Raw genomic sequence first — 27,416 nt, forward strand, 5'->3', positions numbered from 1 at the left:
AATATATATGACAATATTTAAATATAATGTATACTAGACTGACAAATCATCTCCGTTCAGAATCGTTTTTCGTATACAATAATACCTATCATTGCATTCAAATCTAACCTACCATAGTCAGAGGTCCACCCTCTTGCGACATCCACTTACCCGCTTTTTTGATAATTTTCTTATTACTTCATTTTTTTATTTGTTGACAATGTAAAACAGTGTTAATCAATCATGTATGACAACAAATAATATAGAAAAATTCCAAATTTAATTATATAATTATTCTAATATCTATAGAAATTAGTTGCTACATTAATACTTATAACTAGTGTAACAATATACAGTGGCTTAACCAGGATTTTTTTCGAGGGGGGGGAATTATAAATATCTACTAGCACGGTCGAATTTATAGAAAACTAACAAAATAAAGTTGACAATTTAAAATTATTAAAATACAATTTAAGACTTTTTGAGCGAATATCATAGAGCATTAAAATATTTTTAAAATTTTCTTAACATTTCGGGGGGTGTGGGTGCAGCCCCCCCTGGAAACGCCACTGACATGATATAAGTAATAGATATAACTTATGATATAATGATAATTATATAATTCAATTTGGAATTTTTTAAGTAATCTTTGGCAAGGTTGGGCAGTATCATAGATAAATTATATCTTGTATCTCGATACAATTATATGAAGTATTAAGTATCTTATATCGCAATACATTTTTGGTTAATGTATTTAAGTATTTCATAAAATAATTTATGATGCGATATAAGATACAATTCTGATTTTATTATCAAAATTATAATTAATAATAAATAATAATAATAATAATAATAATAATAATTAATATTCTATTTAATATTGTAGGTTTTGGAAATAATTTTTCAACACAGTACTGATAAATCATAAAATATAGTTAAATATATGATGTATATTGTATACAATATATATATATATATATATATCTGTGACATGCGCACATTAAATTGGAATTCATGTCTGTACTTTATTAGATAGGTATCCGTAATTTTGTATAATAGTGTACCTAATAATTACTATGTTACAGTGTACCTGTCGCGATAAAGTAGGTGTTTTATTTTGTTTTATTACTATAACTACGAATTAATTAAAAAATTATCAAATCTAACATGTCACTTAAAATATTCACAAATCTCATTTAATCCATTTATTCAAACATTCATAAATTTATAAAATTATAAGCAATGTATTGTGCTGATAACTGAGCTGACTTACAACATATTTAAGTGGCTGGAAAGTTTACATTTACCAAAAATTTTAAAATTATATTGTACAACAATTAACAATTTTATTTCAATTCAAGACTTAAAGTAACAAACATTTAAAATATTTATACTATAAAATTAAATTATACATATAAACTATTCACACATATATTATATATATTCTACATTGTATAATAAAAAAAAAATGTATTATTTACTAATCAAACAATTTGTAACCAGGTAAGTTTTCGTCTTCTAAATCAGTGGATGTCGAATGATTATTAGATACTCGCTTCTTAGCAGACAATTGAATTGCTGAATTATTTTTAGAAATTGAAATTTGCGTAAATGTTTCATTAGAAACTGTTTTTTTATCAGTGTTAATTGGTCTTACAGTAATTTCTCCTGTTAGTTGACTAAAATTGGCTGCTGCTACATCTTGCAAATCATCTTCATTAATAGATATCTCAGACGCTTTTTGTTGAATTTCCTCTTCCATTTGGGCTTGTGTTGATACATCCAAACCAGACTCTTCAGCTTTTTCACGCATTTGCATTGTTTGAGCCCAAGTAACATATTCTAAATCTTGCATTAAATGTGTAGCTGGGTCATCATCATCATCATCATCTTCAGATTCTAATTCTCCAACACCATTTTCACCATCTAAATGCTTATTGTGTTGTTTCATTAACCTATTATCATGTAGAATTTCAGCAATTAGATCATTATCAACTGACAACAACTCCACAATTTCAGCCTTTATTGGAGATTTTCCAGAAGTTAGAGCACATAAATAGGCACGTAAATCATTCATTATAGTAGGTAATTTTTTTTTGTTCTTTTCTAATTCATATTTTAATTTCAACACACCAGGAATTATGTAGTCAGTCATAACCATCTTGTATGTTTCCATAACTACTCGTTGTTTAGCTAAATCAGCAACTTTTTCTAATGTTCCTGGGTCATCATCATTGGTGGTATCACGTGGTTTTCCAGAAGCCAAAGCCATTTCTTTAGCTTTTAAAATCCAAAAAGCATCCCTCATAACTTGTGTGGCGCGTTCTCTGATTTCATTGTTAGCTGTCGCACTGACATCTTTAACAACTTCCTCAAAAATATTGAATATTTTCACCATAAGTTTCAATTTATTATCATCTAACATATGTGTCAACATAAATCTATAAACACAATGACGTGATCCTTTCTTTGAATCGCCTTCCATTGAAAAAAATGCTTTCAGCTCAGGGTTTGTAAAACAATCTTCAACACCACTTGCCCGTACTCCAGTATAGCCATTAAAATGAAAAATTACTTCAATTAGTTTCCTTTCCATAATATCTTTATTTTTTATCAGCAAATAGTTAACAATGAATGATGAAGTTTCTTGCCGTACTTGATCATCAGGATCTTCAAGCATGCACAATAAAGCAAAGAAAGCTACATCTCTCAGTTTTATGTAGTCTTCTAGAATTAATCCAGTAAGTAGTTTTAGCGCTACCCTTTTGACTGGAACACTTTCCGCTTTCAAACAAACACACATTTCTGGAATAGCTTGCTCTACTAAAGTGGTACAGCGTAAACATAAATCAGCTAAAGCAGTTAAAGCATTAATTTTTATTGATGGGTGGTATGGATTTTTCAGTATTGCTCCATATTGGACAATTGCTTCTTTTGCAAATTGTTCATCCACAATACTTAATTTACCTATTGTTAAAATAACAATAGTTTGAAGAGCTGAAGAAACGGATTCATCAGTTTTCCCCAAAAAGCCTAGTAAATATTGTTGAAACTTATGTTTGATTTGTAAATGCTGTACTAAACCTATGTCCCCCAATGTATATATATATCGAATAATAATCTCTTCATTATCCATATTTGTAGATGTCTCGATATAATTACAAATTATTTGAAACAATTTTCTTAAATTGGTATTCAGTTTTTCAGAATCGTCTAATTGTAACACTGTGTATAAATCCAAAGATTTGGATATAAGACGAGTTGGTATTTTAAAACTAAACAAAAGATCTTCAAATGTGTTCAACAGTCTTTGTCTTGTTTCTTTGTCCAAGCGTTTGTAATTTAAAAATAAGATATCAATAGTCATTTGTGCATGTGTTAGCAAGATGTTCAATTCTGGAGGATTTTCTTCTCTAACAAACCATAAATCAAATTGTGTATCAAAATATTTAATAAGAGGTGATATATTTGAGATTGTTAATTGATGTGATATTAATTGTAATAAATATAAGCTGTGTACAGTCCATTCATGATTTGAAGAACCCACATATGTCATTATGTCTTTAATGTTACGATCAGTAAGGAATCCATTAATGCGCCACTTTTCACACAAACACATCATGTACTTGCCTACTTTTTCATTTAAAACATTGTCTAATACACGCCAAGGTAAATAATCTAATGGATCATTACTATCAATTATTTTGGGCGAATATGGTTTGATATTGTTTAAAATAACTCGACTCATACATTCAACAGCCAGTTCTTGAATTTTTTTGTCTCGATCGCCAACTAAATGAATTAATCCTTTAAACCAATACTTAAGCACATCTTGATTATCTGGATATTTTAAAAGCAAATCAGTTAGCCCAGAAACTGCCACTTTTCTGATGGTCATTGCATTATCTGAACAACTACTCACGAATAATGTTAAATAATATTTTTCCATTAACTTATTATTTATAAGAAATAAATTACACAAAATTGTAAGACTTATACGACGAATATAAGCTCGTTCGTCGCGAGCATGTACATTTAAGATCCACAGTAATATTTTGGCCCCGGGGTAAATGTTTAAATTGCTAATATTATTTGGATCAAAATTGGTCATATCACTTTCCAAATATTGATAAAATTCATGGAAATCTTTTTTGCAGAATGATGTTTGATTTATATTATCAACTTGTAGGTAAGGATCAACAAGCACACGTTTAACTAAGGCCGTATGATGTGCAGTAGCAGTAGGTGGACCAGCTGTTAAAGTTGCAAATAATGAGAACGCTTTAGAACGAACTGTTAATAATAAATCTTGAAATTTAGAAAGAATAACAGCCACAATAAATTCATGTTTAGTTGCTGGCATAAGTTGTAGTAGAGTTGGATCCTCAGGTTCAGTTTCTTCAGGTTCTGAAAGTAATTTAAAGAGAGTCTCCAATGCAACGATGCGTATTTTAACATCTACATCATATACCAAACGTAACAAATAATATTTTATTTTAATTCGAACATTATTCGGGCACAATCTCCAAACTTCTAATATAATTTGAAATTGACGGGGTCTTAGTTCACTTCGTTCAGGTCCTCTATGTAATAAATGTTGCAATAGTATTTCTAATACACGCTCAAATGAAGATCCCAATTTTTTAGTTAGTTTACGAATAAATGATAAATGATGGTCACGAATTGAATTAAATTGCCTAGTAGTCAATTGCATTTCTCGCTGTCCGTCAACTAATAAACCTAATATCATACAATGCATAAGTTTTTGACCTATAACGAGTGTTGATCCACAGTTATCATTAAACATATCTGTCAAACCTGAATATGCATTGAATGCTAATATGCCATAACTTAAGTTGTCAGTAGGCACTTGTTCTAATATATTTCCGTTATTACGTTCTAAATGGGTCACATCTATCATTATATCTGCAATCATATCTAAAGAACTAATCTCATCAAAGAATTGAAATCGTTTGACCATTATTCCTATAGTTCTTACAATAGCCAATAAATCAGCCATTAAATCCATTTTTTCATCTTCTTCCAATTGTATATCATCGCCACTATTTACACCCCCCGTAAAATGTAACATGGCAATACATGACTTAACTAACTCCGTACATTTAGTGAGTATGCTGATATGATAAAATCCAATATTTTTACTACCCATAAATGTAGAAGCCAAAAGAAATAAACGTGTAGCAGATAATCCATTTTTTCTGGCACTAGGTTCATCCATACATTTTAGTCCATAATGAATGTAACAATTCAACAAACAACTCAATGGTTTAGGATGTACATAGCACGAATCATCACTAAAAAACTGATCCCATAGTATATGTGCTGATGGTTGTTGTAAGTAAATGTTTAATAACTCACAAGAATCATTTATAATTGATGGGAAATCAATATCTGGCATAACAATTGATTCATACGATTCTGGAAATTTGTAGTAACTGTAATTGCTACTCATAACTCGGTCTACATAGTCTTGAGATATGACACCTAATTGAAGACGAGCCAATATGTCAACTACATCACTCACATCAATCAACACTCGATCTTCTGAAAAAAAAATTATAATATTAAAATAATTTTTGAAAATTTAAACTAATTACATACTATCTGTAAGTATTATGTAAAGCAAAACAAAAATTTGTTTAAATGTTAAAAATTAAAACGGTATCCATTCAGTCATTATACTCATATTATAATTAATAATGTAAAATTACAAAATAAAATAATAATTGTTAGGTAAAGTAAATTAAACGTAAAAAAAACAAGCCTAAAAACCAAAAAAATTCTAAAATGCCTGGTAAAAAAGCTACCACAGTGGTTTACATTTCAATTTTAAAACTCAACATATGAAGAAACTAATAAAAATTGGTTTATTTACATATTCAACAAATAATTAAACATTTAGGTTTAGGTATCATTTATTAAGTATAAATTAGATATAAGACCAATAATCAATATTTTTTTTTTTACATTTAAGTTAACAAGGATTTGATACATATTTGCCATACATACATTATACAGGATTAGTGAAACTTTGAGCTAATATTATATACTGTTATATTAATTTATACAATTCTTAGAATTATTTAGGTAATAAAAAAACTATTTACCAGTTTGTAGGGACATCTTTTTGACACGTATTATTTTAATTAACTGTTTATTAATGATCCATCGTACTAGATATTCATTAAATTATATTTATAAGAATAATTTTAGCACTAAACTCTTTATGGAACATTAAATTGTCACTTTTTCGATATGATTTTAATAAAAAATAAATACTTACTAAGAAAGTAAGAAGTCAATAACGTTTAAATTTTAAGTATTTTAATAATATTATTAAATGAAAATTGTAATAATAATGCAATCGGCACTCCACTATCGTCTATCACAGTATCACGATCGACGAGCGGGAATTTTAAGCGTCACCACCATTAAACAACACAAAAACGGTTATGATTGTTATCTATATCTGTTGAGCAGCACAATTTCAAAACATCAGAACTACAACTTACTGTTGTTATCGTTGTTGATATGATATTATACATTATCATAATGACATAATATAGTAATAGTATATTAGTCTGTTTCATAGACCTATAGTATAATAGGTCTATGGTCTGTTTAGTCTTTACACAGAATAGAATAATTTGGTCTTAAAAAAAAAAATATATGTAAAAAAATATGGTCTTTAGTACTCTGTGATATAAGCATAGAACTTAATCTCTTATACTTCTTATAGTCTTATATATGTTTATTTATAAATCCGCTTTGATTCGTCATATTTCGTTTATTCCTTCTATATACCACAATAGACATTAGCGTGGACAAATAATATACACGTCGTTGTACACAGTCTGTTTCGTACACGAGTTGTTTTCAAAGTTCAAAATACCAATAAAGCACTACCATCGAAAAATCTACTCAAAGAAACGCCAATGGTCCTTTTAGCATAGTAATAAATAAATAAATAATAATATAATATAGACATTTAAACTCAAATTTACTAACCAAGTGCCAAATTATGATAAAGACTTGCATAGGTATGTTACCGGATTTTGCCCGAATCAAAATTCCCGAATGGTATTTTTCCCGAAATTCCGAAAACCCGAAACCTTTTTCCCGAATATAAATTATAATACGTATAAAATATAATAATGAATTATTAAAATTAATAATAACATAATAAATCCTGTAATGTACCTAATGTATAATATTTTAAAATCGATAAATTATAATACGTATAAAATATAAAAATGAATTGGTAAAATTAATAATAATATAATAAATCCTGTAGGCTGTAGTGTAATAAAATATTTTGAAATAATTAAATTATAATAAGTACGTATAAAATATAAAAATGAATTGGTAAAGTAAATAATAATATAATAAATCCTGTAGTGTGCCTAATGTTTAATATTTAATAATTTAAAAAAGCTTATACAATATAACGCACTGAAAATTAAACCGAAAGTATAACCACAACTAATAGTACGCGAATAACGGGACTTTTCAATTACAATTACAACGATATACGAGCGATACTAATCATAACAATAATATCACAAGCGCGCGATGATATAGGTGTAAAATAAAAATCAATTAAATGCTCGTGTGGCAAATATAGTAATAGTACATGTATATTATACATATGTCGTTGTAACGACGGTAAATTGCAATAAAGGTAAAACACCGGTACTTTTTCGTAAATGGTATCTTTATCTTATATAGGTACAAAATAGATAGAAATACATAGAAAATACACCAGTAATAACTAAATTTTTTATTTCGGGAAAACAGGTTTCGGGTTTTCGGACTTTCGGGAAAAATACTATTCAAGAAAAAATTCATTTGGGAATTTCGATTCGGGATAAACGGCTGGTACCCTTGCATATATTTTTTTTGTACCAATACTTCAACCACAATGACAATATTACAGAATATTGAAATATGTTATAAATGTTAAAATATATTTTACAATATAACTATAGTATATGAATTCATACCAGTCAAACATTTTATAAAATATATTTGCAGAAGATTTTAGTAAAATCATTTCATTTTTTAAACTAATTGATAATACTTACAATATTTAATCTAAGAAAACCAATGTATTTTGTTCATACCTATCTTAAATGATATATGTAACATATTAAAATTAATTTATTATATCAGTACAAGCAATATTAAATTACAATTCATTATTATGTGATATGAGCAAGGGTGCAATTTAAATGAAAACACTTGATATGCAAAAGCATTAATTTTATAATTAGTTGTAATGAAAAATTATACAATGAGTTAATCACACCCTGCCACTTTTAATAATCATATATAAATATACAATAATGATGCTATACAACCAATCACTCTCATTACTTAAGCTTTTACTAAAGGACAGGACATAAGTAAGATGGAACCTTTAGACTAAAATTAAAAACTCAAAATAAGCATTATCAGGAGAAAAAGTATAAAATATTAATTTTATTTATGAATAATATAATTATATATTCACAATTACATAGATACCTTAGGCTATTATTCATATATCAATAACTTTAAATACCTATATATTTTTCATCACAACCTCTTAAATACTTTAAATTCATATTTAATACCATTTTCTTCTTGAATTCCTTTAGGAACATTAGCTTCATTTGATTCTTCAAATTCTTTAGGGTCAAAATCAGGAAAGAAAGTATCACACAAGTATTCCTGATCAATTTTTGTAATAAATAATTTTTTGCAATTTTTATCTTTTACAGCTTCATTGTACAAACCTGAACCACCAATTACCCAAAGGTTTTCAATATGATCATTTAAATATAATGATTTAAAAGCTTCTTCAAGTTTTGGATATAATAAAACACCTTCCGGAACACTGTTTAAAGTTTTGGAGATTACTACATTTATTCGTCCTTTAAGTGGTCTATATTTATCTGGAATTGATTGCCAAGTACAGCGACCCATAATAACAGCATTTTGAACGCCTTTTTGATTTACCAGAGTAGTCATACGATTGAAATATTCCATTTCCTTTTTAAGTTTCCATGGTAAATTACCTTTGTAGCCAATACCTCCATTCTTTGAAACAGCAGCTATAACCCTGTAACCCATATTATCCGTTTGATTCATATCAGTATCAAAAATAAAAGATTTATAATAATAGTAAATTTTAATAAGAATTAAGTTAAATTTTTATTTTTTTAACAAAAATTAACTGTAGATTTAAGATAAAAAACGTGGATATAGGTATTAGATAATAGTATCTATATCCGTGATAAAAAATCAACTAGTTTAATAAAATTAAAAAAAAGATGGAAGGGGCACGTGATTGCAGTATACTCTGAATTCTGATTAAACCTAGGACTTAGATACACGATTTTACACATTAGTTCTCAGTTTTTACCGATTAATTAAGCAGAAGTCTAAGCTCTACTTAGGATACCTAGCTAGTCAAAATTTATTACTAAGTAATCGCGGAAAAAAAACCCACGGAAAAAAACCCAAACTAAAAAATACACCCCGGAAAAAAAGCCAAAAAAAATATATTATACATAATATATTTACATTTATTTATAGATACATAGTTTAAATAATATGTACATAGTATTTAATAAATTTTTTATACTGTTTATAAAAAATTAAAGTAAACAAAAATATTCTAACTCATAGCTCATAAGTATTTTTCAATTTTGATCAGTCAATACTTGATTCTAAGTTAGCTAGGGTTACCATATTTTATTTGGCAAAAACCTAGACAATTTTTTTTATTGATTTTCTGATTATACAATATAATTTATAACATAATATATTAATATTATATAGATAATATTTATTATATTTGAATAAAGAAGTATATAATAAAATTTAACAGTTTTAATCTGTGTCTAATGTGTTCTTCGTTAGCAGAAAAGTCTGTGTTGTTTGATATTTGGCTAAACTATGTACTTTTTCGAGCAATGGTTTGTAGGCGAGTATCAACTCATACAATTAACTACAAGACATGTCATCAAAACTTGTTTTAATTATAAATGAAGCCTCAACAGTACTTATATCTAATTTATTTCGTAATTTTGTCCATGTGCTATTCATTTATTCAACTTATAACTATAAATTGTATACATTTTGTTCATAATTATCTCAGACCTTACTTGTTACTTTTTTCAATCAAAATATGTCCAATAAAAGATAAAATAAACTATTGTAGTCTCATTCCGGGACAATACACCGTCCCAAAGACATTGTCGGGACACCATACCCAAGACTGGTATTGTCCCAGCCAAACCATGACGTATGGTGATCCTAAAGTTGGCTGATGATTCTTTTTTTAAAACAAAATAAATAATATAATGTTTCTATTTACTTAATCGTTTAAAAATGCAGTTTTAATTGCAATGAAAAAAATGATCATCAGTATTTCTTTTTATTTAAATTAATGAGTTGTAAAGATTGAATAACTTGATTTGGAAAATCTAGTGAAAAGCAAAATGTTTTATAACATGTAAAGCATTGAATACATTTTTTTGTATATGCTATACATTTTAAAATTCAATAAATGATAAAATAAGATATATTTATAAATTATAACTAATTTATTTGTTATAAATTATTATGTATTGATCAATAAAATTACAACTTTGTCAAATATTATTTCTGTAATTATTTATTTACAAATAAATATAAATAAGTATAATTATCTACATAATTATTTTAATTTAAAAAAAGACCGAAACGATAAAGTATATACACAACATAATAAATTTTATAAAATCATCAGATTTTTCTTTTTATCAATAACTTAATTTTAAAATTAATATACACATAGGTTAAAGAAGAATATGTTTATATGTATATGATTATTATGGAATAAAGTTTATACAAAATCGATAACAAAAAAATAAATTATGTTCTAAAAAACTTGTTACATCAATTAATTAATAATACACAAGTTTTCACACAATTGTATAATTTACTTGTTAAATGAAAAATTTGCCAGTTGAGCTATCTTAAAATTATGGAAATTTTTTATTTTTAAACACTGTGAACACTTATGAAATACAATTACAATAATATTGTATTAATAAAACTACCAACAATGTGATCACCTTAAAATGTTACGATTGTCTATTATTTTTAAACAAAAAAAACAGACGTCCATTAATTATTTAGAATTAAAACGCTTTAAATAAAATATATGTATAAATAAAAGAAGTCCTACAAATTAAAACCATATATTTTATCCTCCCAATAGTTTAAAACCTTCGTTTTAGCTAATAAAATAGTCCTAAATTTTCGTTTATTTCATTTAGATTCTATATAAAATCTTAAAATCTAACAAAAGTGAAAATTGAGATCTTTTTTTGACTAATTGTCAAATGTATTAAATTTACTTAAAGCTTAAAAAAAACTGAATATTGACTAAAAATTTAGGTAAAAAAAAAAATTAATAATAATTATAATTTGAAAAATAGTAGAATAAATTCTTCTTCATTACAAGCTTTTTTTTATAAACCTTTTGTCATGTTGTCAAAAAAATAAAACAATCACAGTTAAAAAAAACAACCCAAGGCTTAGAATAACGTAAACTTTAAAAAAAATTGGTAATATAACAAGTACAAAAAAAGAAAAAATTGTTCGATTTTAATGTAAAAGGTTAACAATACTTAAAAAAAAAAAAAAAATACTTTACATAATATTTTGCATATTGCACATTAACATGAAAATTTCTTATCTTAAACTAGATAACAAAATTAAAATTAATTGACATCTGCTGGCCTTAACATGATAATATTAATAACTTGGAGTATTCATAGAACATTTGTTTGTATTAATAGTTCAATTAACAACAAATTGAGGAAAACAACGTCTTAATATTATGAATTTACATTTTAAATAAATTAAAAATTTTTTAAATAAATAAATAAGAATGTACAAACTAAAATTAAATAAATAAATTACATTTTATTAATTTTTTTACACAAAATGCTTATCAATGATAAGATTGATCTAAATTTATAAGAATTTTTACCGTCACCTAACTTCACAATTATTGTTTAATGAAGTATCAGGATTCGTTTGATTACTAGGAGGTTTCATAACATATCCTTCTTTGCATCTAGATATTTTCAGTTTAATAGGAGAAGCTTTTTTTGGCTCTGTTACTGCACTTACTTCAGCTTCATCAGGTGCTGCTTTTGAGAATCTAATAATCAATTTTGGAGTGCTTTCTTTAGCTTCTATCACTTGAACCTGAGATATCTCTTTATTTGTGCGTGGTTTCTTTTTTCTAGATACTGATGGACTAGACCGACGTTTCTTTTTATTTTTTGCAACAGTAGCTATAGGAATTGAAGTAGATGCTAATGCATCTTCTTCAAAACGAGCAAATACTTTTTTTCTGAATTTCATACTGTCTCGCCTTAACTGTTCCATAGTAGGTGCTATCAAATGATTAGTATCATCATTTTGAGTATCACAAATCCTTTTTTTGGGCGGACGGAGACTACGTTTTTCTTCCATTGTTGTGACCATAGGTTGTTCGCCACCAATTTTTATTTTTATCTTAGGTGTTGTAGCTTCTTTACGAATATTGTTGAAATAATTAGATTTTGGATCATCAGATCCATATTTAGTACGCTTCTTTTCCATATTAGCATCTACCACTGCTTTGTAGTCTTCTTTAGTAGGGATTGTAGTCATTGATGCTACCGCTTTTGGTATGGTAATGATATTTCGACTTAATGGAGGGACTACGGGATGGTTTGTTGTCTGTTCGATATTATCTTGTTGGTTACAATATTGTCGCAGTAATTCTTTTTTTCTCATTTGTCTGAAATTGGAGGGTACACTAGCAGCTTCTGAAGGAGGAACTGAATGGCTTGGTATATTCATACTTATAGCTGATGTATCAATTGTTGGTAATATTGGCTGATTTTGAATGTTGTTGTATTTAGCATTTAAGAAAGGACCTTTTATTTTAACTTTTAATTGATTTCTAGATTCACTTTGCAATACTGTACTCGATGCTACTGGTTCTTTTTCAACAGGAGGGGGTAATTTAATTATCTTGATCTGGTCATCAATTAAAATTAACTGATCTTCAATATCTTTATCTTTGGAAGATAATTTTGAAAAATTATGTAAGTCTTCTTTTAAGGTATTCACAATATCAGTTACTTTATCATCAACATTAGTGTTGGTTTCATAAATGTTATCAGAATATGATGTTGTATTATCGTATGAATCATATGTTCTCATATCAACGGGCGCAGGTAACATAGGAGTCAGTTCATCCATTATTATTTGAGCTGGTGGATCTTCAATAGGAGTTTCCGTGATGGGGGAAGGAGGTTTAAGTTCTTTTATACTAGCATGTTTTCTTCTATAGTTATTAGGGCTGCTATGTACTTTAGGAGATACAGGTGATTTACTATCAGCTTTAACATCAGACTTTTTACGTTCACGCATTGCTCGAAGATTCTCCATAACACCATTATTATCATTACCAAATTCTTCGACAAAATCAAGATCATAAGCAGTACCAGCAAGCTTACTAACAGCAGGATTATAATCAGTAAAATGATTCGATGAACGCCCACGCCCACGACCTCGACCACGTCCAGAAGTTTTGGATTGAGGTTTTGGTCCTCGTTTATTCTGTTTTTTAACTTCTGGTGAATGATCAACTATTTCAGGTGATTTATAAGATTGAGCAGTAACACGACTTGAAGATCGAGTAGGTTTAGAAGGAGATTTTTTATCAGAAGGTGTGCGATTAGGATGTGGTGAACTAGTCACAGAAGGAGATGAAGCAATAATTGACATTGGTGATCGTTCTGGCAAAGGAGTTGTAGGAAGAGCAGGTGATTGTTTAGGAGTTGGTATACTTGGAGTAGTTTGATTAGATACTTGACTGACACTGATAGGGGTCTGCACTGGTGTTTGATTAATGATGTTTTGTTGACTAACTTCTGCTTGACATACTAACGGTGTATGTACTTCTGGAATCGATTGTTGTTTATTCAATGGTATTTGGTTTGATATTGGTGCTGCTAATTGATTCTTGGGCGTTACTTGTTCACTATTAATTTTACTTTGACTAAAAACAGGTTCTTGATTGTTTGAAATTGATTGTGAAAGAGTTATTTCAGTTTGATTATTAGAAGTTACTGGTACTTGGTGTTGATTTGAGGTTGATTGTAAATTAATTTCTTGGGTTTGGTTATTTGTTGAAGCTGGGATTAGATTATGACTACCAGAAATTTGATTACTGGTAGAGACTTTAGGAGTTTTAGGAGTTTGAATTGTTGGTAAAATAGATAGTTGATTATCAATCATAGATGCTTGATTAATTGCATTGAATACAGTATGCATGACAGATTCTGAATGTAAAGATGAATTATTAGTACTAGGACCCATTAAAAGATTGCTATCATTATACATACTTATATCATTAAACGGTGGAATAAAATTATCGTGATGTGTCATTGGAGATATCATGGCTGCAGTAAATGCCATATTTTGAGTTGATGAAGTGAAGGCTGCTGTACAAGGAGTTTGCTGCAAATGTAATGGTTTATTCAACTCTGGCATCAAATTTTGATGAGCTGAGAATGGTGGAGGTATTGCAAATTGTTGAGGATTAAAATTCCGCGAAGAAGACATAAAAGACAACTGATTACTAGAAGGTGGGTTCAATACAAATGATGGTTCTGAAAACTGAGGAAACTGCATACTTTCTATTTGCATTGGAACAGATGTAGGAAACGAGTGTATATTTTGATATAATGACTCTGTTGTAGGTGGATTTTGATGTTCTGGAGATGGTTCATTGGAGGTATCTGAACGTCTAGATGGCATCACAACGCTATCTGACCAACGGTTGGCATCATTAATATCCTGATAAGGAGATTCTGCCTGACTACGTTGACTAGGTGGTACCCACCTCTCGTCAGATAAAGCACTTTCACTCCTATCCAATTTATCTCGTTCTGGAACTTTATTCACATCTACTACATCATTGGACTGTTGATGGAATTTGTTGTATGCATTATACAGAATATTGTCTGTCTTTTGTTCTGGTTCAGATGGTTTAGGTGGATCAAGTATTTTAGGAGTATCGTTTAATTCAATATTTTCTATGTTCTCATTTTCTAACGGTACAGTTTTTTTGGTGATTCCTAATCTCAACTTTTCAACAAGGTTTAATGTTTCTCTAGCTGTAATTTCTTTTGAATCATCTTTGAAGAGGAACTCATTGTTGAATGTAAAAGATAATGGAGCATTTCGAACATCTGTGTCTCTTGTTAACCCAAATCCTTCTTCATTTGCAGCTTGTTCAACAGCTAACATATCATTATCAAAGTCAAAATCTGGAATATCTTTATTACATTGTTGTGGAGAAAAAATTGATCTTTGACTTCCAGAAAAATGATTATTACAGTTGAACGACATTTTAGAGTATTTCTTATTATCATAATCAATATTATTAACTAATTCTCGTTCTATGTCTTGTCTGGTTAGAAATGAAGAGCTTAATAAATTTTCGTCTTTGAGATCATTTAAACGATGACCACCTGGTAAATACAAGTTTAATTCATCGGTTTTCTTATTTTCTTTATCAGATGTATGTTGTACGGGAGTTACATTTTTATTTTTCACTTCTTGAATATTTTTGTTAAGGCCATGGTCTTCTTTGAGAACTCTCTGATCACCATCATCAAGTTTCAACTTCTTCTCAACCTCTTTGTCCTCAACTGCATGTATGGGCTGTTTCGTTTCTTGTTTAATTCCGTCCGGCTGACTAGTTGATGTTCCAACGTTGTCACTATCGCTCGATTTTCTATTTCCATCATCCCCGATACTAGAATCTCCACATGTGACGATTTGAACAGAATCGCATCGATCACTTCCAATCGATTTTCTTCTAGATTCCTCTCTCTTAGGTGGCGGATCCTGAAACCTGTGTTCAGGCCGCCTGTCGGAAGTTTTAAGCTTCTTGTCTGGCGCCCTGATCACTTTCTGGTCTTTATCAGACTCACTACTAGAGGAGGAACTAATTTTAATAGGCTTATTCTCTGATAACCAACCTTTAGCTTTAGGAGGGCTTTTAGTTTTACTAATTTCTTTTGGTGGACTTACACGATCAATAGATTTATTCTTCTTTTCTGGTTCTGTATCACTTTCAGAAGTAGACGAACCTGATGAAGAAGAAGAACTAGAAGTACTTGAAGTACTTGATGAACTACTAGAAGAACTACTACTCGATGTAGAGGATAAAGAAGACTTTGCACTACGTTTCGACTTGGTAGTTGAATCGTCTTTTTTAACAGGTTCAGATACTTTAGTTTCTTCAACAGGTTTTGTCATACCACTCTTAATGCCTTGAATGGCTTTTTTAGCAGCCTGCCTCTGTGGAACAATACTAAATGAATCTTGTAGATCAGATTCTTTTTCTACTGAACTTAATTTTTCAGCGTTTTTAATTTTATTAACTTTAATAGGTTGTTTATCTGGTGATTTAGTATTAGATGAAACCCTTTCAGGAGATTTTCTATGTGATGAAAATAGTTTTTCTGGAGATTTCTTTTCATTTGAAATTTCATCATGTTTATTATGTACCCGATGAATACTTTCAGTAGCTTTCTTAGCAGCTTGTCTTTGAGGAACAATAAGTTCTGTAGGCACTGTAGTATTATTTTTAGGATCATCTTTTTTAATTTTTTTAGTATCCTTCTCTAGTGATTCTTTAGTTTTAGAAACAGAAGTACTTTTATCTTTAAGAACTTTAGTTTTAGACTTTCCTTGAGAGAACTCTTTAACTGCTGCTTTAGTGTGTGTGTACGAGAGACTATCATCTTTGGTTGACACTTCAGAATCTGAGTCAGAATAGATATTATTAACTTTAGTTGGACGTTTAGATGAAAGTTTTGGTAAGGAAACATCTTCACTATCATCACTACCAAATTGCTTTTCAATTTGTAACAATTTTTTATTAGGCGATACATTCCATTTTTGTTTAACTTTATCATTTTCTTCTTCAGTAGATGAATCAGTAGAAAGTTTTGTTTTTGAACGTTTTTTATTAAGCCTTTTTTCTTTTAATTTACGTTTATTCAACATAGATTTAATTAATTCAGCTTCATCCATACTTGATCGTTCACTACTAATTAGTCTAGGAGGTTTTAGTTCAAGATCACTACTGCTTGACATACTCGAGTATCGTATAGATCCATTAATATATGACCGTTTATATGGATTATTACTTTGAGGCCACTTTAAACCAGTATAATTGGATTTTTCTGGAGAACCATCTCCAGCAATACGAGATAACATAGTTTCAAAATCAGTGCTCAAGTCTGGAGCATCAGGATACGAATACAATCGATCATATATTGATGGCCCATGATTAGCTTCCTGGACGGCTGAAACTTCTGCTGAACTAAGATTAAGCTTGTTATCTGTAAGAACTGCAACTTGTTTATGAAAAGTTTGCTCACGTAAGCTGAGTAAATTACGAGAAAGCTTTTCTCTTCTGCTGACCATGTAGCACAAATTCCGTACCTAACAACCAAATTTAATTTAATAATTAACTTCAATTATTGTAACATGTACTAAAGTAATAATATTTAAGTCAGTTTAATAACTTACCCTTTCTAAATCTTGTCTAAGTTGTACAAACATTTTATGTTTTTCTAAATCTGCTTGTTCTTGTTGTCTTCCAAGAAGATCACCATCATCAGATTTTGGTAATAACAAAGGTCTGTTATTTCCAGATCTTCTTTTTAATACCCAATAATTATAAATATATAGAATACCATCATTATCAACATCACGACATTGTGTAACATCAATGACACTGACATGCTTTTCAAATTCGCCTTCAATTTCTTGCAGCCTGCAAAAAAATCATTTTTATAAAATGTATTATTCATTTTAATTTTTTTGATATATGCTTACTTGGCCGCTCTAGCTTGATTTTTTTCTTCAGAAGTCATATCTTTTCGTTTCCTTTTTGTAGAATCTTCATCTTCTGAACCAGAATTTCTATCTTTTTTACTAGTTACACTATGTTTTTGACAGTATGACTAGAATATTTAGTAAATTGTTTCAATAATACTGTATCATAAAATTTTAAATGCATGAAATGTATGTCTAATGATACTAACCCGTAATTTAACTCCATCTTCAGCACTCTCATCTTCAATAATAGCTCTCATTTCAAGACCGTGCTTAAAAGCACAAGTAACATGATATGCAGTCTTGCATGTTTTAACTGAACACTGTATACATGCTCCGACTCGTTCTCGACACAATACACATATAAGAGCCCATCGACTAGGCTAAAATAATGTAATATATTATTATTATTTAATTCTTGATTTATAGTACCATGTTTCTGATGATACTTACAGGTATACTTGATATTTTGGTAATAGGTTCCATTTTTTCTACACATCCAATGCTAACTTCTGGTATCCACAATGCACATGACACATGTGCCCATTTATGACCTGACCGTGTGCATTTCATTGCACCATTTTTATTTGGACAAAGTACACATTCAGGACGAAAACGTAAAGTACAAGTACGACATAGCCAAGACCCAGATGGGATTGTGGTAATACCATAACACGCTTGATGAACACAAATATTGCAATTATCACAAAACACCATTTCATTACCATCTTCTGAATCAGGCTAAAATGATAAAAATTGTTATTATATATTTATAAATATTAAATTATTTCCAGCCTCAATAACTATTGTAATAGTTTATAGAGTATCTTATGTTTTTGAGATATTTTAAGAACTGTACTTAATTTTCTCAATTATTATTTAAGTATGGTTATTATAAAAAATGAAACACTTAACATGGATAAACGTTTTTTACCATCAATCATTTTTAAAAAAAATCGATCTAAAAATTGTCTATTTTATAATTAACAAAAATATATATTTTATAATGCACGAAATACAGGAGTATTTTTAAATATAATAAAAAAATATTGATTTTAACTTGAGTTACTTCATTTGTCTGGTTCATCTGATACAGACTTTGCACACATTTTAATAAATAAAACAAGGAAAATCCAAACAAAAGCTCCATGTAAACTGTCTTAAAACTACTGTAAGTGCTCAAATACTTTAAATGATGGAATTCTGTTAACTAGTTATAAGTTACTGCAGAAATGAAAAAATTAAATAAGTCATCTTTATGTTACTAGGTTTCTTTAGGAACATTAGAGATATTAGAATAATGTTAAAACCAAATTATTTTTAAAAAAAAATGCTAAGCCGATTCAAATAATTGTTACTTAATCTGGTCAGTGACAAAAACACAGCCATAAATGCATGTGTTGCTCTATCTTACAATGTACATCATAAATAATTTGTGTGCAGTAGAACCAATTTTGACCTTTTATCAAATTTAAAGGTAAGAATATTACCTATTTATAAACTAAATTTTTACAATATTTTAATATTTAATAGTAATTGTTCCTACTTGCAGCCGGACACAATTACTGCCCTCGTCAAGACAATAGAATTTTACCAGCAACCCTACAGTGTGTTGCAATCATAATGGAGATAATATGTTTACCTATACCTGGTGATTATTTTATCATTGAACATTCATTATTTCAAAAATTACTAATGTTTTTGAAAATATTTTTTTAATAGTTTCAAGTTGTTCAAAAACCAACGTTTTTATTAAAAAATTTTATTTTAAAATATTTTTTAAGTTCATTACTTTTTTGTATGACAACATAGTTTTAATTTCATAGTCCAAAGCAGAATATTTTGATTCATAAAAATCGAATTTAGGACGAGTAGTTGATGAGTTATAAGTATTTAAAGTTCTGATTGGCAGAGTGGAGTGGTACGGGGTTACCCCGCAAAATGCTTGTCCACTACTCCGCTTGTCGAACTTTAAATACTTATAACTCATAAAATACTCATTATAAATTCAATTTTTATGAATCAAAATACTTAGAAAAATATTCTGCTTTGGAATATGAAATTAAAAATCTATGTTGTGGTTCAAAAAAGTAAAAAACTTATTAAATTATATGGATAAAAAATATTTTTTTAATAAAAACGTAGGTTTTTTAACAACTTGAAACTATGTAAAATAATATTTTCAAAAACAATAATTTTTGAAATAATGAGTGTTCAATGATAAAAGAATCACTCGCTATATTACCTTATTTTTTTTTACTTTATATACAAATTAACACAAAATTGGTTTGGCTAAATATAAATTTGCTGTTGTACATTGGCATGACAGAGGGAACACAAGCAAGTATAAGATTTCTTAGTACGTAATATAATATTTTGTATCTTAATGTTCCTTTATAATAAGTAGATATAAAATATTATTTAACAGCGAACTAACCGAACGGCATACATCGCAGATTACATTCTCATCGTATTCGATTCCAAGGCCTTCTTCTTCCTTGATTATTGTTTGCACTTTTTCCCAACACCTCATTTCTAATTCTTCCATAACACGCTCAAATTGATCATCTTTTATTTTTGGGAAGCCTAAAAAAATATTTAGTTTAATATTTTAATGTATTTGTTTAAAACTCTTTTGACTTATTACCTCCTAATGTTCTTTCACCATTACACAGTTTTAACCAAGCTGTATCTACATCATCCATATCATATGAACAAGATTTTTCAGCTTTTAAAGGTAAGAGTGACAGTTGATGTTCTTCGGATTTAAAATGTTCGTCTTTAGTGATGCGAATATATTTATGTTTTGGCCTAAAATAAGATCATTAAATTATAATTATTAGAGAAGATTAAATATATTAAATACATACAGTTTAAATTCATTATGTTGAGAGTGATAAATTGATGATGGTGAACGCCTAGGTGATTTAGTTGAAGACTGTAAGCAGACAACTGGAATTTCATGAACACTTGACCCAGGCAAAGAGTCTGGATTAACAGGTACTTGCACACCCCGTTCCCATTCTTGTTTCCATTGGTCACTAATAATCCAATATGCATCAGTAGATAACTGTTCAGAATCAGGAAGCTTCATGGCACTGATCAAGTCTTTACGAAATAACTAAAATGGAAAATTTAAAAAAAGTAAACGTTAACATAAAGTTTATAATATGTAAATAAAAGAAAATATCTACTTCTGCTGGTGCATCAGTTGTTATTCTTGTATTATAAATTGATGATGGTATTTTCATATCTGAACGCGAGCCACTTTGAGTATCTAAAGAGGACGCTTCTTCTTCTTCCTGTAGCGTCGAAGGGCGCCCCTTCCGCCTCTTTGTCGGTACTATAAAAATAAAATAAATTTAGATATACTTATTTTAGTTGGTTACTTTTAGTACTTACATGGACATTCATCTTTAGAAATTGGTTGACGTTTAGTTCTATATGACATGCTGAGTTTGCAAATGATAAAAACCTAACTCCGCCTTCTGCAGCATTGATGCCTGTTGTATAAAAAAAAGCTATACAATACAATATTAAATAACTATAGCTATTTCATTTTTTTTTTAGGATAAAAAATGTATCTTTTAAAAGTGTCTGATTCATTAGTTTCTATAAACACTTAAATTAAAATTAATAAAAGTAATAAGTTACTAGGTACCTTATTGATAAAAAAATGTTTTGTTAACTATGAAATGAATAATTTTTCACAAAAATAAGTTCAATTATAACCAACTATAATATAATATATTCTATCTGCGTAAAATAAATGTAGGTATGTATTTTTTAATATAGACCTTATATCATTGGTGTATATTGTTTATATAGGGTGTAAGGGGATTCATCCTCCAAAAATTAAAGTAGGTATGTACGTAAAATCATTATTAACCTTTTCACTATTATACTATTTTTGCTCTGCAACATTAATTTTTATTTTATTCGAGATTTTATTTAATCTTGGGATATTTATGATCTTGTAATTTAAGACGAAAATCATGAGAACCAGGTTTTATTTAAAATTATACAGTTAGCTTTCGGTAAATGATAATATTATTAAATAAAGAAATGCAATAGTTTTTACAATAACAAATTCTAATATCAAAATTAACCAAATGCAAACAGTTTTAAATTTAATCACAAAAAAACTTATTGTTTTTTATAAAAATATTAGAATTAAGCCCGGAATTAAGTTATAATTCAAATCATAATTATTAGAAACTATTAGGTACCATGAAATAATACTTATCCGTAATTTTTTTAAATTTAGTTCCATAATACTAAATGAAAGCAACTTAAGGCCTTGAGTTCATTATTTATCTAAATATTGGTATAAAATCTATTGGTATTTGAAGAAAAAAGAATTTCTATTAGATATGCCACTGTACCTGCCAACATAGGTACAAAAATGAAATGTTCCTGTAAGTGTGTATTTAGCTAGTCACAAAAGGACAAAAATTCATTCTAACATAATTTTCTGATGAATAAATTAAGTGGTTTCTTAAAAATAATCACACAACAACTTTATGGATCTAATATATTATTTAGGAATACATCACTGCTGTATTTATGATAAGTCATTACTGTAGCTACCCTATAGATAGGTATGGGCACTCTATTAGTAAAATGAGAGGTAAAAAATCTGTTTAAAAAAAAAACAACAAAAAATTGAATCTACTTACCACATAGCAGAGTAGAAATAAAGATGTCTGAATGTTATTTTAGAAGAATTAGCTGAAAAATAAATAAATCATTATAAGCTGGATTGAGGAAATAAATTCGCTCATATAGAAAGAAAATGCCAAATATTTAGATACAACCAGGTATCAATACAGACTAGTGATCCGAAAATAAATAGGGTACATTCAACACACAGCATGATGGTTTAGTAAGCAAATATAAATATAGGTAGGTTACTAAAACAAAAATTAAAATAAGGATAAGATTGAATTACTCTGGAATTATTTCTTTAAATATTAATCTTTAAAATGTTGAACCTTAACAATATATTCCGTTTTGTAAGTCCAAATAAAAATGATAAAACTGCAATATATTTTTGATTAAAAATTCTAAAAAAAATGACTATACAATACAAAGGCAATACAAAGGGTAAGACTATTTGGTAAGTGACCTTAGAAAATAAAGGAATGGGCTATGTTTTATTTTTATTTACAAATTACAAATTATGAGAAACTGAGTTATAATAGAATGGAAGCATAGTGATCATAGTATATTCAGAATTAAAAAGACTAGTTTTGCATAAACTGAATAAACTTCCCTAATGCTGAAGTCTGTAATGATTGAATTCCACTAGAGGTAGCTACCACCTGTAAAATTATAATTACAACTACAAAGAATAGTCTTTAAATTTCTTTTAGAAAGGCCAAATCATGTTTATACATTTTTAAGAACTTGAAAATTGTTTCGCTTTTTTGTGGTTAACTACCTATATAATATTAAGGATAGAAAGTCACTAGGTGATGGATAGCAGTTTTATTCAGTTCCACAAAATGTGAGTTCTGTCTATTCAAAGCCAATTAATAGGTTAGTAGTGATTATTAAAATTAATTAGTGAGCTTTTAAAAATGTTGAATTTACTTGGGTTAATTTATTATTTTGATTTATGCGATAAAGCCAAAAATATAAAAAATGATTCAATGAGTATGTCAAAAAAGATCATTAAAATCAGGTAGTAGTTATTTACATATTAATGACTGGAACCAACATCACAAAAGTAGGTTCACACTTTACAAATTGTTGAATTTGCATTTATGTAACTATTGGAATTACACACAGGAATGGTAATGGGCCTAACAAGAAGAAGTAATTACTTAATATAAATGTTCCAATTTTGTAAATATTAAATACCTACTAGGTACCTAATAAATTATAATTTATTTAATGCCTAATTTAGAACAGCAGATTATTTATAATTGAAAAAATATATATTTCAAGTTTTGAATATTTATAGAAAATATTATATTAAATTATACTAGGTAGAAAGCTTATAAAATAATAACCAAATATTTATAAAAGTAGGATTTTCATTAATAAATTATTATAATGATAAACATAGAAGATTTAACTTCTTGTATTAATATTTAGGTAATCTTATTTAATAAAAATTTAAGTTATCCTTAATCAATTGAGTTTAATTATAAGACTTTTATGAAAACAGCTAACTCAATTTACAAAACATAAAAAATTGTTTTGAACAAATAAAATGCCAAAATAAATAAGTAGTACTTTTAGTACTTAAACTAATGGGTACCTAATTGAATATTTGTAGTGCAACATTAGAGAATCTCAGTGTAAAATATATTAATTATCACTATTGAATTTGTTCGATTAGAACCTTTTTTTTTTAAATTTATTTAGAAGAACATATTTACAATCTATTTTTACAATAATCAGTAAGTATGATGACAAAATTTTATTTATATGACATTAAGGAGATTAGAAAAGGAAGGCCCTCAGTAGTGCCACCTGACAAGTAACATTAAGTTAATTATGGTATAGTTTTAATTTTTTTTTTTTGTGTTTATGCTTTGAGCATGTCTCGGGACCACAGCCTTATTAGTCTTTTGGGAGCGTGTGTGGCAGAGGATAATTTTTGGATTAAAGGGTTGTAATGAGTGTGGAGTTTGGAAAAGAATTTGGTATAATGGGATTTGGCCAAATCGTTAAGAGTAGGTAGATTTAAATCTTTGTGAAGATTTTTATTTGTTACGTACCAGGGGGCGGAGGTTATTAGGCGTAGGCATATTGATTGAAAAGCTTGTAGAGTTCAGCTGGTATTGGAAGGCTTTGAAGACCCCCATAGCTGAATGCCATAGAGCCAGACAGGGCGGATTATCGCTTTATATATTGTCACCTTGTTTGTTAGGGATAGTTTAGATTTTAAAAGGGGTCTAAGGAGGTGCAGCCTGGAGTTAACTTGTTTCCGCTTTAGTTTTAGGTGTGGAACCCACGTAAGACGTTTGTCAAATGTGAGCCCTAAGTACTTAACTTTGTTTGCTGAAGGAAGGATTTTGTTGCTGAGTGTAACTGGAAGGCAGTCAGAGTTTTGTTAAGTGAATGTTACGTGAATTGATTTGGTTTATTTTTATTTTCCAATGATTTGCCCATAAGTTAATTAGAACCTCAACATTATTTTTATCACAATAAAATTCTTAGTTGTCGCAATTTTCTTAACAAACTGCTTAAATTGATATTTTTGTATTTATGAACCATGTTCCTAATAATCTATTATCATATGATTCATATTTATATAAATAAAACTACCTATGTGCATATTTTATATCAATGGCCATTGTTCTTAAGAGTCACTTCAAATAAAATTATAAAAATATACCAATTTATAATATAAGAAGTATTCTATAGTACTAAGTCTAAAGAAATAAATATAATACAATAATCTCTAACGCAAAACCAACAGATATTATTGTTACCTATATGATGAAGTTATAACGGTTCTGCACCTTCCTCAGACGCAATTTTAACATATATATGTCGTGTTGCATAAAAAATTGATTGAAATTAATGGATTACTAAAATTTAATAGACCACTAAATGTTGTTTAAAGGACAATTAGCTCACTGTTAATTTATCAAGTGTTTAGTGAGACCCGGCATGAATTAAACAATACATGCAGGTATGACATTAATAATTTAGCCAATTGAACGAACTGAAAGAATAAAATAAAATAAATATTGATAGTACATATAGAAATTGAGAGATAGAACCTATGTAAGATGCTCAAGATGCTAAGAACTATGAGGTCTTAGTTGCATTACACGCACACACTTACATCTATACAACACCTAATAGGAATGGTGTGTGATGAGCGTCAACAACTTACCAGGTATATATTGTATTGCAGAAATCAATTTTCAAGCGCCAAACAGGTTGGGACTGTACCAATACTAGTGCATTCCATTGCAGTTGAAACACGGGACGTCATCTGGCGACTGACAATCACTAAGAACACAAACAAGAGACATAAGAAAAAACGTTAGGGCGCTTGTTAGATCACGGATTTGGTTGCAAGTGACGAAAGTAAAATTAGACTACTATTAAATGGGGGGGAGGGGAGAAAATTAGGAAAATCCGTATGTGATTTCCCACTGAAAGAATATATACTATAATATAATAAAAATATAACATAAATTAATATTTTTACACTCAGGAGCGTAATAATAAAACGTAGATAATGACAACAAATGCGGGCGGCCGGCAGATGGCACCACCGCCGTTTTCCCGTGTTTTCGTGTTTTGATTTGACGGGGAAGAGGAAAAAAAAGGACATGAGAAAAAAATCGTTAACAACCAAAATTGCAATCGGCTCAACGGCTCATCCGGGTTAGAGACCGATCAAGCAAGCCCAGAGAAGTTTTAAAAAATATACGAGTACTTACATGAGTGTAACACCAACTAGGTAATCTCAAACAGCTCTCAACACGTCCAACACATTTGGTCGGGGGGGCCCGTTTACATCGGCGGCGGTACAGGTCGGGCGAGAGCGCGGTTCAATGGACGATGGCGGCGATATCCACTAGCGGACGAACGGTCACGGCGACGAATACGCGACGGCGAACGTCCAAACAGCGGCGGTAAAAACGGTGTACGAAAACACCAAAATGCGAGCGGTACGAATTTCGCACTTATCGTTTCATGCTCGACACTTGCGAGTAGCGATTGGCGATATAGGTACATAAAAAAAAAAAAAAAACAAAAAAAACAAAAAACACCTTCCTGCTCCTGATGACTGCAGTGCCACCAACTGACGCGCCACTCTTCTCCCCCTCCAATCAACTTGTACCGTTTCGTGATATACAAACGCCTTACGATTCGACGGACAACCACGGGTAAAATTCAAATATTTCAAATTCTATGATGTTTTCTGGTTACTGCGGCTGAATTCTAAATTTCTAATCATATTTTTATTTTTTTCCAGTTATATTTTACTATTTTTTTTACTCTTCTTCTTGTTATCTGTCTAAAATAAAAATATTTAAAATGACGTTAAAAAAAAATTGACTTGAAAAGAAGATCCATGTTGTGAACTGGAATAGTGGAATATTAATAAGGCATAATATTTTATACTGAATATATTCAATTTAAGACAACGTAATTATATAAATATATAATTATATGACGTATTAGTTCATAAAAAACATTCATAATTCAAAAGATAAGAAAATATTTTAAAAACAAGTAATGCACTAAATTAATGTTTTCGGAGTGATTGTATTAAAAATTATAATAGTCCTGTTGCCGAACCGTCGATCTCGATTAGTCGCTGTTTTTATTTTAAATTTTACATTCCGCCTCAAAATAATTTAAAACATGCCTTTACAATACACTCAGGAAAATATCTTTGTTAAAATATTAGATATAGTCATACAGAATATATATAAACAATTTATAGTTCTATATTAAAACATTATGAACCTAAAATG

The 27,416-nt window shown here is 28.9% G+C and overlaps 3 protein-coding genes across 4 annotated transcripts; all 3 read right to left on the reverse strand.

The window, feature by feature from the left end:
- Window positions 1–1,153: 1,153 nt before the first annotated feature.
- On the reverse strand, window positions 1,154–6,387 carry Cap-D3 (Chromosome associated protein D3). Its single transcript, XM_015507645.2, has 2 exons — window positions 6,108–6,387; window positions 1,154–5,544 (listed from the first exon to the last, which is right to left on the reverse strand). The coding sequence occupies exons 1-2, from the start codon at window positions 6,121–6,123 to the stop codon at window positions 1,460–1,462; spliced, it is 4,101 nt and encodes a 1,366-aa protein (XP_015363131.2). The 5' UTR covers window positions 6,124–6,387; the 3' UTR covers window positions 1,154–1,459.
- Window positions 6,388–8,450: 2,063 nt separating this feature from the next.
- On the reverse strand, window positions 8,451–9,255 carry Dhfr (dihydrofolate reductase). Its single transcript, XM_015507614.2, has one exon. It carries the CDS (start codon window positions 9,130–9,132, stop codon window positions 8,578–8,580), a length of 555 nt encoding a protein of 184 aa, XP_015363100.2. The 5' UTR covers window positions 9,133–9,255; the 3' UTR covers window positions 8,451–8,577.
- Window positions 9,256–10,647: 1,392 nt separating this feature from the next.
- On the reverse strand, window positions 10,648–26,664 carry rno (PHD finger protein rhinoceros). 2 transcript variants are annotated; one of them, XM_015507635.2, is made up of 14 exons: window positions 26,373–26,664; window positions 25,817–25,935; window positions 22,638–22,689; window positions 21,361–21,461; window positions 21,153–21,301; window positions 20,829–21,079; window positions 20,606–20,769; window positions 20,396–20,544; window positions 18,412–18,699; window positions 18,168–18,341; window positions 17,959–18,086; window positions 17,650–17,896; window positions 14,445–17,562; window positions 10,648–14,381 (listed from the first exon to the last, which is right to left on the reverse strand). In XM_015507635.2, the coding sequence occupies exons 4-14, from the start codon at window positions 21,407–21,409 to the stop codon at window positions 12,031–12,033; spliced, it is 7,068 nt and encodes a 2,355-aa protein (XP_015363121.2). In that variant the 5' UTR covers window positions 21,410–21,461; window positions 22,638–22,689; window positions 25,817–25,935; window positions 26,373–26,664; the 3' UTR covers window positions 10,648–12,030. The 2 variants fall into 2 exon arrangements, with proteins under 2 accessions (XP_015363121.2, XP_015363118.2); XM_015507632.2 differs by having other exon boundaries at window positions 10,648–17,562.
- Between the last annotated feature and the right edge of the window lie 752 nt (window positions 26,665–27,416).

This window comes from Diuraphis noxia, unplaced genomic scaffold, assembly GCF_037042655.1.
Source record: "Diuraphis noxia isolate RWA-SAM2 unplaced genomic scaffold, SU_Dnox_SAM2 contig0003, whole genome shotgun sequence".
Lineage (NCBI taxonomy): Eukaryota > Metazoa > Arthropoda > Insecta > Hemiptera > Aphididae > Diuraphis > Diuraphis noxia.

Coding starts and splice junctions, on each gene's coding strand:
- rno (XM_015507632.2), bottom strand. CDS start 21,409: ATGTCATATAGAACTAAACGTCAACCAATTTCTAAAGATGAATGTCCA. Junction 20,545..20,605: donor TGGTGAAAGAACATTAGGAG/GTAATAAGTCAA, acceptor ATATTTTTTTAG/GCTTCCCAAAAATAAAAGAT. Junction 18,087..18,167: donor AAGATGGAGTTAAATTACGG/GTTAGTATCATT, acceptor TAAATATTCTAG/TCATACTGTCAAAAACATAG.
- Dhfr (XM_015507614.2), bottom strand. CDS start 9,132: ATGAATCAAACGGATAATATGGGTTACAGGGTTATAGCTGCTGTTTCA.